General features: G+C 34.0%; 3 protein-coding genes across 3 annotated transcripts; 2 read left to right on the top strand and 1 right to left on the bottom strand.

The window, feature by feature from the left end:
* Positions 1–347: 347 nt before the first annotated feature.
* On the bottom strand, positions 348–2,233 carry LOC107647939 (uncharacterized). The gene is made up of 5 exons (XM_088492160.1): positions 2,142–2,233; positions 2,009–2,061; positions 1,843–1,909; positions 769–856; positions 348–482 (listed from the first exon to the last, which is right to left on the bottom strand). The coding sequence occupies exons 1-5, from the start codon at positions 2,231–2,233 to the stop codon at positions 348–350; spliced, it is 435 nt and encodes a 144-aa protein (XP_088348286.1).
* Positions 2,234–4,703: 2,470 nt separating this feature from the next.
* Positions 4,704–7,675, top strand: LOC107646318 (carbon catabolite repressor protein 4 homolog 1-like). The gene is made up of 5 exons (XM_016350509.3): positions 4,704–5,280; positions 5,495–6,221; positions 6,327–6,413; positions 6,499–6,582; positions 6,658–7,675. Exons 1-5 carry the CDS (start codon positions 5,126–5,128, stop codon positions 6,922–6,924), a joined length of 1,320 nt encoding a protein of 439 aa, XP_016205995.2. The 5' UTR covers positions 4,704–5,125; the 3' UTR covers positions 6,925–7,675.
* A 6,054-nt stretch (positions 7,676–13,729) lies between these two features.
* LOC110264542 (serine/threonine-protein phosphatase 7 long form homolog) lies at positions 13,730–17,280 on the top strand. The gene is made up of 5 exons (XM_088491995.1): positions 13,730–13,807; positions 14,929–15,644; positions 15,729–15,819; positions 15,939–16,962; positions 17,123–17,280. Exons 1-5 carry the CDS (start codon positions 13,730–13,732, stop codon positions 17,278–17,280), a joined length of 2,067 nt encoding a protein of 688 aa, XP_088348121.1.
* Positions 17,281–17,437: the final 157 nt, after the last annotated feature.

The raw sequence follows: 17,437 nt of genomic DNA, 5'->3' as shown, positions 1-17,437 counted from the left end.
TTAGTAATATGATTATATATATAATCCTATTTTTTTTAATTAAATTAGTCAAAAATTATAAAATAAAAATAAATACATAATAATACCATACAATATTCTTTAAATAATAAAAAATATCCTTTAACAAAATATATTTATAATGAACTAAAAATATTGGGATGATCATAAATGAGTATTCATACATCTCACACTAAATTAAATATACCCATATCAAAATATACATTAGATTAGACCACTTAGAATTTACTACTAATAAACTATAAAAAACCAAAATATTGTATTCTACATAAGTATCTTCTAATAAAAGTTATTAATCTTCTGATAGAAGAGAAAAAAATAAATTGATGTCAAATAGAGCACCTAACATCTGCGACTGAATTGAACATATATTGAAGCAAATTCTTGGCTTCTCCCATTGAGCGCAACTGATTCCGACGTCCTCTATTCGTAAAGGCCCGCTCTCGTTTTTTTGCCTCGAAAAGCTGAGAAGTCATTGCCACAAGTTAATTAGATGATATGCTTAACATGCCTTCAAAGAAAAGAGTGCAGGTGTCTCCATATGTCAGCGATCATTAGTGACATAGTAGTAAAGTTAACTTACCAACTTGACACATAGTGATATCTTTCAAGAACTAAATTGAAAGTATTGAATCTTTAATCAGTTTAATGAACCATATCGACTTATGTGTGATTTTTGATAATCCAATTTTAATATTATCTCGTGAATCAAGTCACGTGAGACCAAATAGGTTAATTGACACTACTTACCAATACCTTCAATGATAGTTTTTCATCACTTAGAATAGGCAATTTGCTTCCGAAAACTAGCTTTGATACATCAGGTGCCTTTAATGACCTGCATTATTATCCAACAACTCATATATTTTGTCACTTTCTCCTAATAAAGGAAGAAACAAATATGAATGATGATGATTCATTAGTTAATAGTACCTAGTTTCATCAACACAGAAGGAAGTAGAAGTAGAAGTAGTAATAGTTGTAGTAGTTGAGGTTCCATTTCCATAATTTGAAAGACAGAAATAAATTGGTGTTAGTTCAGAAAGTTGGTCATTTGCAATAGCCAAAATGCCAAATGGTCCAAAAAATATGTCCAACTGAACAACAAAAAATAAATAAATAAATAAATAAAAATCAGGAAAATGTAAAGTAAAACCATGATTACTGTGAGATACAAGTTGTAACAATGCAACCAATAACTATGGAAAAATCCTGTGTTGCAGGGCCAATGTGTAATGGCACTACTGTGCCAGGTTTAACCAATAATTCTTTAAATTCATCACTGCTAAGTCTCAAGCTCTCTATTTCTTCCACTGGCCATTGAAGCAAATTAGTTCCAGTCTTCTTGTCATACAATACTGTTCACGAAATAGTCTGATTCTAGCAGCCAAAACACAAACATTTGTGGATTAGAGATTCTTACTAATTAAAGTAATTTACCCATCAATATATAAGATCAAATTACAATGTGTCAAACTTTCAAAGTTGACTCTTTGTGCTACTAAAGTACTTGTTTTCTATTTTCTTTCTTTTCCTTTTGAATTCAGGCATTATCATATTGAAATTGGTACAGTAGGTCAGTAGCACATGTTTGAAAGTGTCATTTGAAACTTGAAGTAGATTCACAAAAACCAGGACTGAGAATTATTAGATAAACATTACCAATCAAGAACACATAACACAACATAAGGAACCAGAGAGAGAGAGAGAGAGAGAGAGAGAGAGAGAGAGAGAGAGAGAGAGAGAGAGAGAGAGAGAGAGAGAGAGAGAGAGAGAGAGAGAGAGAGAGAGAGAGAGAGAGAGAGAGAGAGAGAGAGAGACTACCTGGCACCAGGGAAAAGAGGACGAAGAGAGAACAATTCAGCCATTATAGCACCCATTGCCCACATGTCTAAATGAGTGACAGAAAATTCAGTAAATAAAATGGTACTTATCATCACTCCAAACAGTATTAATTTGATCATTATCGCTGTTTAAAGCATATACTTACCAACTTTGGAGCTATACAGATAAGATTGAAGTAGCACTTCAGAAGCACGATACCTAACAGAAGCCAGCGTACAACTTATAAACTGCACAATACACAACTGAACAATTTACATACAAAAGTTGAAAGCACTTACCACCGTGTGGAGACATACTCAGTGTAGGGTGGTTGTGAACTGATCTCACGTGCTAGGCCAAAATCAGAATAGACCATAGAATAAATCTCCATTTGCTGCACAATAACAACTTCATTAAAATGTCAACCTAAATGATTCATAATTGATAGAAAAAGCTAGGTAATTCTTGAGAAGTTTGAAAAAAAAAAGGCTAACATACTCAAAAAGCATGTTCTCTATTTTATCATATAGCACATTTAACAAAGGATTCGGATGCAATGATAAATGTACCAGGCTTCAGATAACGGTGGAAGTATCCCCACTGGTGCATATATGCAAGACCTTGGAAAACTTGAAAACACCAATTCCTAACTTCACCCTCAGAAAACATCTTCTCCCTGTCTTTCATAAGTTGGTACAGGTTGCATTCCTAAATCACCCAAAAAATTGAAACATCAATTACTGGACTTTGCACAAGATGATGCAGACCACATCTAATGAAGAACTGGCCACCCACCATGTACTCAAAAACAAAGTACAGAATGTCACTTTCTCGAATAACTTCCTTTAGCTTCACAATATTTGGGTGGTTCATTTTTCTTAGTGACTGTAAACCAAGAGAAATTGAAGTAAGTTATAAACAGAAAATAAAAAGCCATATAGCGATAATGTTAGTCCTCACATTAGTCCTCACAGCAGTGGCCATGGTTGCAGCAAAACAGAATATTCAAATTGGATAGGAATTAAAAGCAATTACAATCCTGGGGATTCAAGATAAAGTAAGGACTAGAATTAAAATCAGAATATAGAAACCATAGTGGTGATAAAGCAGAGCATACAAATTCAATCTAATCGATGGCAGCAGCGGTGGCGGAGCAGGACGGCATGAGAGCAGACCTCGCCCTTCTCCCCCTTGTCGCGTTTCTGCTCCTCTGTCTTCCGTGCATCTCTCATGCTTTCCACTCTCCTCTGCCCTAATCAGCGTTGACTGTGTCTGTGGTGACAAAGGCTTCGGCGGTTACCATGAAGTGCGGTGGCGCGTCGGTGGCCATGGAAGCACCGCGACAACAAGGCGTCACCTCCCTCCTGCGCGACGCTCCTCCTGATTCTCCCTCTCTCAGGCACGACTCTTCCTCTCCAAACGACGCGATGGCAGTGACAGCACCAAGTCCCGCGGCGAGACACGAGCGGCGGGCTCCAGGCCGGCGGTGGCGGCTCGCGAGGACGACGACAACGAAGCGGCGATGGCCAGTGGCGCCTGCGCAACCTTCCTCTTCTCTTCTTCCCCCTCGGTTCTCTCTTTCTCTCCGCTATCCCTTTTCCCTCTTTTCCTTTTACTGCTGCTGTGTCTTAGGTTGAATTAGGAAGAAAGGAAAACTGCTGCTGTGTATTGGTCAGAGAAGGGAAACATTGGCGGTGGCTAGGTTAGAAAGGGTTAGGGCTTTTGGGGATTAATTTAGGAATTAGGATATAATTTGGGACAAAAGTGAAATTAAAAATGTTGGGTAAATTGGGGTTTGGTCAATTTTAATAAAATTAAAGTATATTATAAAAAATTGAAATCTAATTTACTCTTTTAAAATTATTTTAAAAATACTACTTAATTATCAATTTACTAATCAATTTTTAATCAAATATTCTAATTTTAAAATTAAAAATATAATTTATTTTTTGTTTATAAAAATCAGAGTATTAAATTTCAAAATCTCAATTATTTAACTAAATCGTATAAAATTTTTATTCTTTTACAACTATTAAGTTATATAATTTAAATATATAAAATTATTCAATAATTATAAGATTAAGTAAAATTTTCAATTTAATTATCAAAACTTGATTTAATTACTTTTAATAAAATAATTTCTAAAAATAAAATTTTTAAAGAATATATAAGTTGAAATTAACTCATAGTAATATTTTTCGAAAATTTTGGATCTTACATCTTTTTTGATGGTGAGAGGGTTTTCGAAGGCTACTAAGTGTGAGTTTTGAAGGGACAAAAATTTGACTAAGTGTGTGAGTTTGCTTTTGAGAAAATGAGAAAAAAAATTTATCAAGTGTAAGCTTTTGGCTTTAGATACATTAGGCATCACTTTTAAAGTGCACCCAAAACTTAATAAATAGGCTATCCTTTAAAAGCACTCTCTTTAATACAAAAAGTGAACTCATAGATATCAACATACAGCTACATTTTATAAGTGATTTCTATAATACCTAAGGCTACACTTTTTAAATGATGCCAGTATTGTGTTTCCTTTTCTCTTATAAAAAGGCAACACTGAGAAAAGCGTAGCCTATTCTAAATAGAATACGCTTTTCAAATGTAGCTTAAAAAAAGTGTGGTTGAATGGGTATTTTTCTTGTAGTGCTGTGATCATATTGATGGAATTATTAACGTATCAGATAAGTCTTCTATTTCTTTAAATGACTAAATGTATTTTTATTCTAAAAAATGTGAATATTTGTTAGTTTAAAAATTATCTGCACGTTGATGTAGACACATAATGAAAAAAAAAAAAAACAAATAGGAAAATGAAAAACAAAACAAGATTAAATAATCGTTTCTTGTCTTCCTCCCAATTTACACTCACTCTCACACACACACACACACCAAGAAAGAAACCATACGAGACGAAACCATTTCTTTCACATCCTCAGTAGTAAAAACCCTAATCTTCGATCGCTCTCCTCTTCCTCTCTCTAAAACCCTAATATCCGATCCTCCAGATCGCTTCGCCCATCAAATCCCCGCTCCCCAATCGCTAAGCTTTCCTATTGCGCCACCAATTTTCCTCCTAGGGTTTGTTCTGATTGAAATTCCGTCAAGGCTGGCGGCTAGCCGGGTCATGTAAATGGCGGATCCGCCAACAATCCGCCCCTGCAAGCGTTGTGTTACAATTACACATACAGTTACGGGCGGTAGCATAAGAAGCAAAAGCAGCAGTAGAAGGAGAAGAGTGGTGTTGATAAGGTCAGAGAGCTGTGAAGATTGCGAAGAGTGAAGCATGCTGAGCGTGGTGCGAGTGCACCTCCCTTCCGATATTCCCATCGTAGGATGTGAGTTAACACCTTATGTGCTCTGCCGCCCTGACAGGACCGTTACCACCGATGATGTTTCCGAGATCAACCCCTCAGATGGCCATTTCTTGCGTTACAAGTGGTTAGTGCACTTCCCTCTATTCGCATCTTCTTTTTACCCTATTGTGAAAGAATTATTTATCTTTCTTGATGATCTTGAATTGTGTTTCTTGTTTCTTAGAAGTGGGTGTATGTAGTGTTTGCTGTTAGGTTTTAGCTCATTTAGCTATTTTGGCGTATTAAACTTGAATCTTTTAGTGTCTGCTATTTGAGGTCACCATTTGGACTTTTGGCAGGTATCGTGTACAAAGTGATAAAAAAGTTGCTGTTTGTAGCATACATCCATCCGAGCAGGCTACACTGCAGTGCCTAGGTTGTGTTAAGGCTAAAATACCTGATGCGCTAAAGTGTTTTTCAGATGCATGGCAGCATCATGGTGTCTTACATGACCGTGCTGCAAGCGCAGTTAATGACAACGGAAATGAAGAGGAGGAGTTATTTGGGCGATTTAATAATTCTGGTTCTGGATCTTCCAATACCACCTTATCTGCCTCTGCTTCAAGTGCTAGCCTGACAAATGGAGCTGCACCTGTGTATCCGGCAGCAGTTACACAACGAAGTGGGGGTGAAACGTGGTTTGAAGTTGGACGTTCTAAGACATACATCCCTACTGCTGATGACATTGGTCATGTACTTAAGTTCAAGTGTGTTGTAGTTGATGCAGAGACAAAACTTACCGTGGGGCATGCTAGCACTCTACTAACATCCCGTGTCATTCCTGCTCCTTCGCCTAGTCCACGTCAAATGATACCTGTTGATGGGATGGGGCATTTAGATGCAGAAGGGCGTATAACATCTTCGGGATCTTTTACGGTTCTATCATACAACATATTGTCTGATTCATATGCCTCAAGTGAATTATACAATTACTGCCCTTCGTGGGCTCTTTCGTGGCTTTATCGCAGGCAAAATTTGTTACGAGAAATAGTTGGTTACCGTGCTGATATTATTTGTCTTCAGGAGGTATGTTCATGTGCTGTTAGATGTGATGAGAATTTTTTTTAATGGTTTTTAAACTCTTTATTCGTTGAATGGTTCTAAGTAAATAGCTCTTTATGTCAACCACAGGTTCAAAGTGATCATTATGAGGAATTTTTTGCCCCTGAACTGGATAAACATGGTTATTATGGTCTTTACAAGAAAAAAACAAATGAGGTTGTTGTTGAACTTTACTTCGTTATTTACATAATTTTTAAGTTTTTTCTTTTGTTGTTAAGCTGAGATGATGGAGGTCTTGCAGGTATTCCTTGGTAATGCCCATACAATTGATGGTAGTGCGACATTTTTTCGTAGAGACAGATTTTCACATGTGAAAAAATACGAGGTGAAGAGTTATTTTATGGGTATAGACTTCTCTTAAGTTTCTATACAACTTAAAATGGTGTTCTCTTGCATGCAGGTTGAATTTAATAAGGCTGCACAGTCATTAACAGATGCAATGTTTCCAACCTCTCAGAGGAAAACTGCCTTGAATCGGCTGGTTAAGGTTGTTTATTGCATGAAACATGATACTTTTGATATTTTGAATGAAGAAATTATCTGTAATAGAGCTGTCACACTATCAGTAATAATTGATGAGTATAAAGTTATCCATAAATCGCAGAGAGAAACTCAATATGTCAGGAAATCGTTCAAGTTCAGTGACAGACAAATTATATACAAATAGCATATAGATACAAACCTGCCCCAGATTTTGCTTCTCTATCTCCGAGAGCTCAACCAAATCTTTGGTACTAGCTTGTTCCACTTTCGAACGGCAAAGAGGCATCGAGAAACAAACATCCTAGTTGCCATAAGTATAATAGTTATTCACCAAAATAAATAGTAATTGGAGATTCTAGTACAATAAGCTACTAAAACAACCCTTTGGATAAAAAGCAAACTCTGGTAGCACAAAGAGTACCTAAAGTTTTAAGTAGTTTTAGATAAACTGCATAACTCAGGATTAACCTTGGATGCTTCAGTCAAACTATGGACCCGAAAAGGCACTAAGGGCCAGAAAATAAGAGAACTATATTGCTAAGCAAACAAAAATGTGAAGCTGAGAATATACGTAGTTAAAGCAGTATTGCATACTAAATGCATAATTCATGAGTTTTTTTTTTAGATATATTATCTTTTAGACTCTAGATACTATTTTATTTGAGTTTTAGGGTTTAATGGGTGTCATACTCAAATATAAATAAGTTTTTAGGGTTTCAGTCCCCAAAATACTAAAGCCGCTTTTGTTACTCTTTTCCCATCAAAAGAGTTGTAATTCAGCCACTTAGGAATACAAAAGACTTTGGTTGAGGAAGATCGAAAGAATTACAAGATCCAAATTCTTCTGTCAAATTTTTATTTTTATGAATAAAGGTACGCTTTCGCATTATGATATATTTTTGGTGATTCAATATGAATTATCTGGGTTATTGAAATTAATTTATTTCAATATGTTAACTAACTAATAATAGGTGGACATGTGTCACTTATGAGATATATTTAATTTGCATGTTACAGTAGAGGGGATTCTTAATTATACGACTTGTATAGTAAAAAAATATTTTTACCGCGTGGCTAGTTGTGAAAAATTATTATTCTTATGATAAAGTAGAGGTATATTTGTAAATTGAGTTTTGCCGCTGTTCACCCAAAATCGAGTGTATGTAGCAGGTTACAACTTAGAAGGAAGAGGGGCTATTTTTTTTTATTTCTTTTTTTGGTTATTATTCTGGGTTACACCAAATCTCACCCACAACAGAGAACACACTAATACATGGCTGGGGAAAAACCTTTAACTGCAACTTTTAGACTTGAAATCTCTTGTACCTTCTTCCATCAGCCAGGAATTGCAGAGGAGTGTTTTCCAAGACTTACGCACCCATTAGAAATGAAATCTAAAGGTGCCTTGGTTTGTATTTTAATTTTATATTTTTTGGTTTTTTAGATTTTATAAAAAAATAAAATTTTATTTTTTATTTTGATTTTTAATTTAATAAAATTTTAAAAATAAAAAATATTTAAAAAATAAAAAATAAAAAATAAAAATACAAATTAAATACATCAACAGTAAAAATAAAAAAAATTATATTTTTTATTTTTATTTTATTTTTTTTACAAAATTTTATATAAAAAATACCAAAAATCAAAATGCAAATCAAAAGCAACCATAGCTCTTTTATTTTGAATTTGTATATATCCTTAATTTAAGATTAATCTGATCTTGTTCCTAAGATGTGATTTGATTATTGAAAAAAAATAATAATAATATGGCTGATGCTATCGTTTGTGATTTTTAAAAAATTTATTTACAAATTATGTGATTTGATTATTGAAAATAGAAAAAATAATGTGGCTGATGCTCTTGTTTGTGATTTTTTTAAAAAATTTATTTACAAATTATATGAATCAAATTCAGAAATCTACATTCTTTGGAATATTCTTGTTCGGTAGATCCTATTTCTTTTCATATTGCAATTTCTTGTGTGTTTAGTTTTTTTTATTTCATAATAATATAAAAGTAGAGTCTATTAAAAAAAATTCTTTACGCATTAAAATCAACTACTATATATATAATTTAATTTATTTTTAATATATATTTTATATTTTAACGTATATTCATAATTTAATTTATTTAATATTATATTAAAATTAATCTGTATATTAATTTTTTTAGACTAAAATAATTCATTTTTAAAATTATTAAATTAATTTAGATAATTATTCTGTCAAAAAAATAAATTGGAATTGATTTGTCTATCAAAATAAAATTTTAAAAATATTGTTTTTTTTTTTAAAGATAAATATTATTTTATTAATATAAAATAAAAGTGTTTCCATAAGGAAGTACAAAAGAATTGGGTATTCCCATTTATCATCAGCTGTGACTGAAAGACTAAGAGCTTAAAGAAGAGTAAAGTAAGAGTAAAGAAAAAGTAGCATCTATTAGGTATGGTTCACGAGTTCACGCACTAAATTGCTAGCTTTTTTCACTATCTCTGGTGCTGGGCTTATTACCTTCTCAAAAACACACCGATTCCTCGCTTTCCAAGTGCTCCAACACAACGCCGCTATGAGGAGGGTCTTTTGTCTACCGTCGAATTGAGCCACTGCCCATGATAAGACTCGTTGCCACCAATTGAAAAAAGTTTCTTCTTCTCTCATCCATAGGTCAGGGGTTATTAAACTTAGGCTCCATATTATTGAAGACAGGGGGCATTGGAACAAAGCATGAGAAATTGATTCAGCCTTCAACATGCATCTTGGACAAGTGGCAGGAGTGGATGCGAACCGGCTGTGAACTTGTTGCAACACCGGAAGCTTTTCATGAAGACTTTTCCATAGAAAAATCTTAATTTTATGTGGTAATTTCAACTCCCAAATGCTATTCCATACTCTGTTGTGTATGTTCTGGGACCTCAATGAAGTAGGAGAATGAAAGAATCCATAAGCAATTTTGTATCCTGACCCAACTTCATATATACCAGATTTTGTCCAGCACCAATTAACTTCGTCCTCCTCCTCTGTTGGTTTGATTGAAAAAATTTTATTGCATATATCAACTGAAAAAATCGACTCAATCAGATTTTTATTCCAACTTCTATCAGGATTTAGTAACGCACTAACGTAATACACTTGCATATTTGGTGGGATTGTGAGTGCATTTTGAGGGACATTAAGGGGCACTGGTGGTGGGAGCCAGGGGTCATGGAAGATGCAAACATTAGTGACAGAGCCTATTTTCCATAACAAGCCTTTCTCGATCACCTTGCGCCCTTCAAGAACACTTCTCCAACCCCACGACGGTACGCTTCCTATCTCTGCATGTAGGAAATCTGTATATCTGAAATATTTAGCTTTGAGCATTCTTGATATAGTAGAATTAGGGTATTTCATTAGACACCAACATTGCTTGCCCAATAAAGCCAAATTTTGCGCCCTTAGATCCTTGATCCCCAGCCCTCCATCTTTTCTTTGGTCTCGTCATTGTGTCCCATTTAATCCAAACTATTCTTCGTTCTGCGCCTTTTTGACCCCACCAAAATTGCGAGAGCATGCTATGAATCTCAGTCAACAGCGTGTCCGGGAGCTTGAAACAAGAAAGTGTATAAATAGAAATCGCCTCCCCCACCGCTCTCAATAGCGTGTGCCTGCCACCTGATGACAATATACTTCTTTTCCAACCCAGAATCCTCTTCTGAACTTTATCCTTGATAACTCCAAATGTTGCTTTCTTTGATTTTTGAACAATAGAGGGCAGTCCCAGGTATTTGTCTTGTGCTCCGATATGTTCAATATTTAGTGTTTGAGCAACTGCTAGTCTTGTGTTCTGAGGAGTGTTGTGACTGAAAAAGATAGCCGACTTATTCAAATTGACTTTTTGCCCACTAAAACCCTCATAGGTCTCTAGCAATTCTAGAATGCTTTGGCTTGTATTAGGTGCGCTCTTGCAAAAAAGGATTGAATCATCAGCAAACAAAAGGTGATTAATTGTTTGGCATCTCCGATTAACTTGAACTCCTTGAATTAATCTGTTTTGCTCTGCCTTGTGTAGCAAGAAGGAAAGTCCTTCTGCACAAAAGAGAAAGAGATATGGAGATGAGGGGTCACACTGTCGGATGCCCCTATTTGGCCTAAAATAGCCAAATGGTTGACCTTCCACAACAACAGAGTAAGAAACAGTCGTTACCAATTCCTTAGTCCAGTTAATCCATTTAGCATCAAACCCCAGCTTATCCATAATATACCATAAAAAATGCCATTCAACCCTATCATAAGCCTTGCTCATGTCTAGTTTAATAGCCATCTCATGCTCTGCCCCACTTCTCTTATTTTTCAAATAGTGCATACATTCGTGGGCAATTAGAATATTATCTGAAATGAGTCTTCCTTTGAGAAACGCACTCTGATTTGGACTTATAATTTTATTCATAATACCTTGTAATCGGTGCACCATAAGTTTAGAAATAATTTTATACATAACTGAAGACAAACTGATCGGTCGTACCTGAGTCATGTCACTGGCATCTGGCACCTTTGGAATCAAACAAATTTGAGTATGATTGAAGCTTTTTAAAATTCTGCCACTGTGAAAGAAACTTCTCACTGCCTTAAAAATGTCACCTCCAACTATATCCCAAAAAAAGTGAAAAAATTTAGCTGTAAATTCGTCATCACCAGGAGCACTCTGAGCATGAAAAGCTTAAAAGACTAATTTCAAAATCTTCATATTCACTTATCTTATATCTACTCATCAACATTATAGTTGACTCTGCAAATAAAAAAATTTACTCAATATTCACACACACTTTCTTATACAAAACCCTAGCAGGACAATTCTATTTGTATTTGTATTACTATTACTATTATTATTATTAGTATAATGATAAATATTACGATAAAAATAAAGATATAATTAAATATTATGAATGAAAAAGTACAAAAGAGATTAAAGAACTCGAAATTTATTTATTGTTCACTTTACAACAAAATAAAAACTAATAAAAATAAAAAAACTAATAAAAATATTTAGTTTGTTATCCAATTCATATTTTGAGCATTTTCTTAGAAGAGTTGAATTAACATTTTATAATGTGTTAGTTTACAATAACTATATTATAAATGAATTTATGTATCGCGATATACATGATAAAGTAGGTTGAATTAAATGAATTTTTTTGTATGAACTCATATATATATATATATATATATATATATATATATATATATGTATGAATTTTTTTTCTTTATTACTCAACATTACATCAGATAGAAAAAAATCTTCATATTCACTTATCTCATATCTCATCAACATTATAGTTGGTTCTGCAGATGAAAAAAATTAATCAAAATTTATTTTATTAATTTTTTTTAATTTGAATTATTTAAAAACTTTTAATATTTTTTTAGAATGCATAATTTTATCAAGATAATCTTACTTTTCATGGAGATAATGGTATAAGCTTCGTAAACAAAAATAATAGTTTATCCATAAACAAAAACCAACAAAACCAATCGCAACAAATCAATACAATATCATGATTCAATCTAATTTGAATCCTATACTACTTTAAAATATTGTAAAAGCAATTGTAAACTGAATTGAGTGAATGATTATTACACTGAATACTTGATGATACATATAACAGATATGCATAGGTGGTGATGGATTGTAATTAGGCAACTATGCAGCAATATAAGAAAACTCTACCTAAATTCATAACTACCTTATAACAATGGATACCACTCTTAAGTGCTAACCTTTTATTATTGCCTGCAGTACCTATCATACCCTTATCATGTTATAGTAGATTTAAGTTATTATCATTAAATTGTTTCATCTATTTCATCCATTATATATATATATATATATATATATATATATATATATATATATATATATGAATATAAAATGAGTAAACTTAGCTTGATTCTTTTATTTTTATTTAGGCTTGTATTAACTCATGTTAGTTTTATATTTTTTCAAGGAAAAATTGAAAATTTAAAAGGTTTATATAATAATTAAATTTAAAAATAAAATCAAAATCATGTAATTTGAATTGAAGTGATATTTTCTTGAAAATCGAAGCAGCTTAACAACTCTATTTAACATATTTTTTCGGTGAACCTCAAGTTATTTATATTTTTACGTGTTATAATATTTAATTTTAGTTTAGGTTATTAGTTTATATTTTTACTTATTATGATATTTAATTTAATTTAATTTAATTTAGTTAAAGGATTAGATTTTATATTTATAGGTTTATGATTAGATTTTTTTCGACGTAATGTGAAATCTATAAATACTACTTATTAAATTATTGTAGCATTTATGACAAAAAAATAAAATATACAAATAAAATTGAATGAGTCATTTTTTAACGAGGTAAAGTGATTTTTTTAAGCCAACGAATTATAATTCATATAACATAGTTTTTTCGGCAACGGATTCCTTGCTCCATATTTTATGAGGGTGTATCATTAACCCACTTAAAAATAATTATAAATTGAACCCCGTTTTTTTTTTTGAAAAAACTAAAAATTAAAAATTGACCTCTGTATTTATTAACGCTTTTTAATTTCCATATTGTACCGTTGGTGGTGTATTCAAAGGATATGGGGGTGGCTTGTTGTGTAACCTGGTTGTGGTGTCAGGGGGAATGGGACTCGGACCCTCCGAGTTCAAGCCAGGAAACGCACGGTCCGAGTCCAGGGTATTGGGATGACGATGGTGAGGGACTCGGACCCTCCGAGATGGCGTGCTTCACGGACCGTCCGCTTTGGATTTGAGTTGTCGAACGGTCCGAGTCCATTGCTGGATTGGACACGCGGCGCTTCCCCGTTGAGTCCCTAATCGGTGGGCATCATAAGCGTAGAAAGAAGAAAACCTGCTCTCCTACCATCCGAATCCCCACTTCACTCCCACCAACCTTTCTCCCTCAAAGCCTTCTTCTTCATTTCTCTGAACTTTGCATGGTGGAGGAGCAACATTAATGGGGAAAAAATCAAAAATTAAAGATGTTGATCGATCTGAGCTTCATATTATTCACTATCTCAGTGATCCTGATTATGTAAGTATTTTTTGAAATTTTTTTGAGTTTTTTAATTTTTTTATAGTTATAATTATTAAAATATAAAATTTCAATATTATGATTGTTGTTAGATACACAGTTGAAGAATATAAATAGAATGATTATGACTAATTTATTAGTATTAGTTAGATTATTGTAAAATATTTTGAACAGATTAATAATTATATTTATGATGATTAAAATTTTTTTTATGATTATATTGTTGTTAGACATGCATTTGAAAAACACAAATGGAATGAGTATGACTTATTTTTCATTGTTTGTTAGATTTCTTTAAAATTATTTTACAGATTAATAATTATATAAATCATTATTAGAAAATTTGTGTTGATTATGTAGTTGTTAGATATATGTAGTTGTAGAATATAAATAGAATGGTTATGACTAATTTTTAAATATTTGTTAGGTTCTATTTAAATATTTTTTTACAGATTATTAATTATATATATCATGATAAGAAAATTTGTTATGGTTATGTTGTTGTTGTTGTTCTTTAGTTTTGTGTTTTTGGCTGTAGTAGTAAGTAGAACATAACGTAAATTTTTAATAAGTTTATTTAATTGTAGTGTAATTATTATTTGTAAGCCAATGTTATTTGAATGTGTTTTTAAGAAATTAAGTGTAACTGTTATCGATTTTGGTTAGATGTTATTATTATTGTGGTAAAGTGTTAATGTTGAGTTGATTAGAAAGGTTTTTTTAGTTAAGCCATGTTAGATATTTCTTTATGGGAAAATTTAAATAATTTTAATTGTAGTAATTATTATTAGCAAGTTAATTATTAGCGTTGTTAGAATATGAATGATGGCATATACAGATTTATTAATATTTTGTATTGCAGGGGAAAAAATTTTTAACAAAAGACTAATTAATTAATGTTCGATATTATTGTGGATGTTGTAAATATTGTTGAGATTTATGATTAGGAATATATGTATTTGTAATGAGTTTCATTAGCAGTTATGAATACTTTTGAGGATTAACTAGTTAAATTTAGAAGTTACGAGATTTAGTTGTATAAGGATTCAGTCAATAAATTTATGATGGTAAGTTAGCAATTCTTAATAATTTGATTAGTAATTTGTTATGTTTTTTTGTAGAAATCAAGAATGTTGACATGTAACTATCCACTTCCTCCGGATCGGTACAACGAAAGGGTGGAGGATCATCTGCGAATTACCGGGTTCTATCATGCATCTCAGATTGGGATAGTGCAGTGTCAGAAAGCATTGGTAAATGCTCTAATTGAACGTTGGCACCCAGAGACACATACGTTTCACCTTCCCATTGGTGAATGTGCTGTGACACTTGAAGATGTAGCTATGATTCTTGGTCTTCCCACAGATGGTCTTCCGGTCACAGGGATGACAATGAGCAGTTATGAAGCGTTGGAGGCGGAGTGTTTGCTTCAATTTGGAGTTGCACCGCGTATGTCTGACTGTAGATCTAGTTGCATAAAACTTACCTGGCTGCGTGATTTAAAAGAAAATTTACAGTTAATTGATGATATTAGTATACAGAGGTATGTGAGGTGCCATATTATGTTGTTGATCGGGACGATCTTGTTTGGGGATAAGTCTGGGGCAGGAGTGCATTGGAAATTTCTACCCTTGCTACGTGATTTTGGTAGTATTGGTCAGTATAGTTGGGGAGCGGCATGCCTGGCACATCTCTACAGGGCATTATGCCGTGCATCCCGTTTTAACTGCAAGGAAATAGATGGTCCACTAATACTTCTACTCTGTTGGGCTTGGATCAGGATGCCATACCTATCGCCGCTACCTAGGGAACCTCGAAGTTTTCCACTAGCAAACAGGTAATAATTTGTTAGAATGTACCCGTATGTTGATATTTATGATTCATTTAATGGTAGCTGAGGTAATTGAATATATCATAATAGGTGGCGGAACTGGGAGCGTGGTGACCGACGATTTAGATACTTGAAGTTAGCTCACTTTAGGAAGTCATTTGATGAACTTCAGGAAGGGCAGGTATGTTTCAATGAAAGTAGTATTAGTTTTATGTTTAGGGTCTAAGACATAAGTATACAGCATTGTCTTTGTAATTGGCTTTGTGGACTGTTATGTTGAGGTTCCTTTATTTTTTCCAGTTTGTTTGGGTTGCTTATGCTGTGGATCGGGTGGATCCGAACATCATTCCTCCTGAAATCTACATGCAGTCGGTGGTTTGGAGTGCTACAGTTCCGTTGGTATCATTTGAATGTGTCGAGTGGCATGCTACCGATAGATTTAGGCGACAGTTTGGTTTGGTTCAGGGACTACCTAGTCAGGAGCGGAATCTAGAGAAGGCGCATGGAGAAACCCTGAAGGGGCCCAAGAATCTTAATTGGGCCACGGAAGCGAGTCATTCAAAATGGGTGATGCATTGGTCAAACAGGTATAACTACATTCTATCTGAGCTTCCGATGCCTTCACATGATCTACTAGATAGATACATGCATTGGTACCGATCAAAATATGGGAACCACTTGAACATGTCAAATCTTGTGGGTCAAGATAATGATGAAGGTGATCAGGATATGGAGGAAGGTGATCAGGATTTGGATGAGGATAATCAGGATACCGATGAGGGTAGTCAGGATATGGATGCTGACAATGAAGTAGAAGAGCCACATTCGCCGCATATATTACCTCCAACACCGATTCCAGAAGAACAACCTCAGTCCTCAAGCCATTATGTACCTCAGACACAGTTCCCCCCATCAGTTCCAATCAGTCAACAATATTGGGGTACCTCACAATTTGAAACAGGAGAAGGAGGTTCCTTTAGCCAGTTGCTTGGGTTGATGTCTGCAGATCCTGGACTACCACAATATGGCCAACAGCCTGACTTCATGGCTGGTAGGTATTCATTGGATGCTAGGTATCCGGGCCATACATCATCGGTTGCTTCTGGGGGGTTTGTGTCGGTTGACTCTAGTAGGAGTAATGACGGACGCGGAGCTTTTTTTAGTCAGAATCCTAACCGTGTATCCATGGGACTCATTGAAGAAGATGCTAACACACCCGAGAGGGAGACAGATGCGTATCTAGTAGATGACCCGGATGACGAGGAGGATCATGATGACGATGAAATAGAGGAGTTTGACGAGGATGAAGAATCTCGTAATGATGGTATTATGTTTTGTATTCTACTTTACATGTTCCATTACTTTTTTATTTTATGTTCATAACTGGCATCTATTTTTTACTTTTAGTAAATCTTATGTGGTTTATGTCTTGCTGTGATTACCTGCTGCGCATAATTTAATTATTTTTTATAATTTCTATACAGGTCATGCACGCACTCCGGATGAAACCTCCAAAGGTTACAATCTGAGGATTGATCCACCACGTCGCAGTGCTAGTCGCTACACTCCATCTGTCATCAAAAAGGCGGCCAAGAAATGCAAGAATTTAGTCAAGGATGTGAAGTGGGCCATGAGAAAGTAGTTGCCTTGTAACTTATTTATTTAAGTAGTAATCACGTGGACCATGTTGTATTTATGTAGTATGTTTTGAGTATGTACGCACTACATTTATGTTGTATGTTTAGAGTATGTACGCACTACATTTATGTTGTATGTTTAGAGTATTTATGCACTACGGA

The sequence above is a fragment of the Arachis ipaensis genome, chromosome B6 (assembly GCF_059453495.1).
Source record: "Arachis ipaensis isolate K30076 ecotype BB chromosome B6, ASM5945349v1, whole genome shotgun sequence".
Classification (NCBI taxonomy): domain Eukaryota; kingdom Viridiplantae; phylum Streptophyta; class Magnoliopsida; order Fabales; family Fabaceae; genus Arachis; species Arachis ipaensis.
The sequence above is the reverse complement of the archived record's forward strand: the minus strand, read 5'-3'. Positions and strand labels throughout refer to the sequence as shown.

Bases quoted from the DNA above. Each gene is read 5' to 3' on its own strand.
- LOC107647939 (XM_088492160.1), bottom strand. From the start codon at position 2,233: ATGGAGATTTATTCTATGGTCTATTCTGATTTTGGCCTAGCACGTGAG. The intron at 857-1,842 runs GTAGTCTCTCTC...ATAATAATGCAG, and splicing joins CCTCTTTTCCCTGGTGCCAG to GTCATTAAAGGCACCTGATG. The intron at 483-768 runs GTAAGTAGTGTC...ATGACTTCTCAG, and splicing joins AACTATCATTGAAGGTATTG to CTTTTCGAGGCAAAAAAACG.
- LOC107646318 (XM_016350509.3), top strand. From the start codon at position 5,126: ATGCTGAGCGTGGTGCGAGTGCACCTCCCTTCCGATATTCCCATCGTA. The intron at 5,281-5,494 runs GTTAGTGCACTT...GACTTTTGGCAG, and splicing joins CATTTCTTGCGTTACAAGTG to GTATCGTGTACAAAGTGATA. The intron at 6,414-6,498 runs GTTGTTGTTGAA...GAGGTCTTGCAG, and splicing joins ACAAGAAAAAAACAAATGAG to GTATTCCTTGGTAATGCCCA.
- LOC110264542 (XM_088491995.1), top strand. From the start codon at position 13,730: ATGGGGAAAAAATCAAAAATTAAAGATGTTGATCGATCTGAGCTTCAT. The intron at 15,820-15,938 runs GTATGTTTCAAT...TATTTTTTCCAG, and splicing joins ATGAACTTCAGGAAGGGCAG to TTTGTTTGGGTTGCTTATGC. The intron at 16,963-17,122 runs GTATTATGTTTT...ATTTCTATACAG, and splicing joins TGAAGAATCTCGTAATGATG to GTCATGCACGCACTCCGGAT.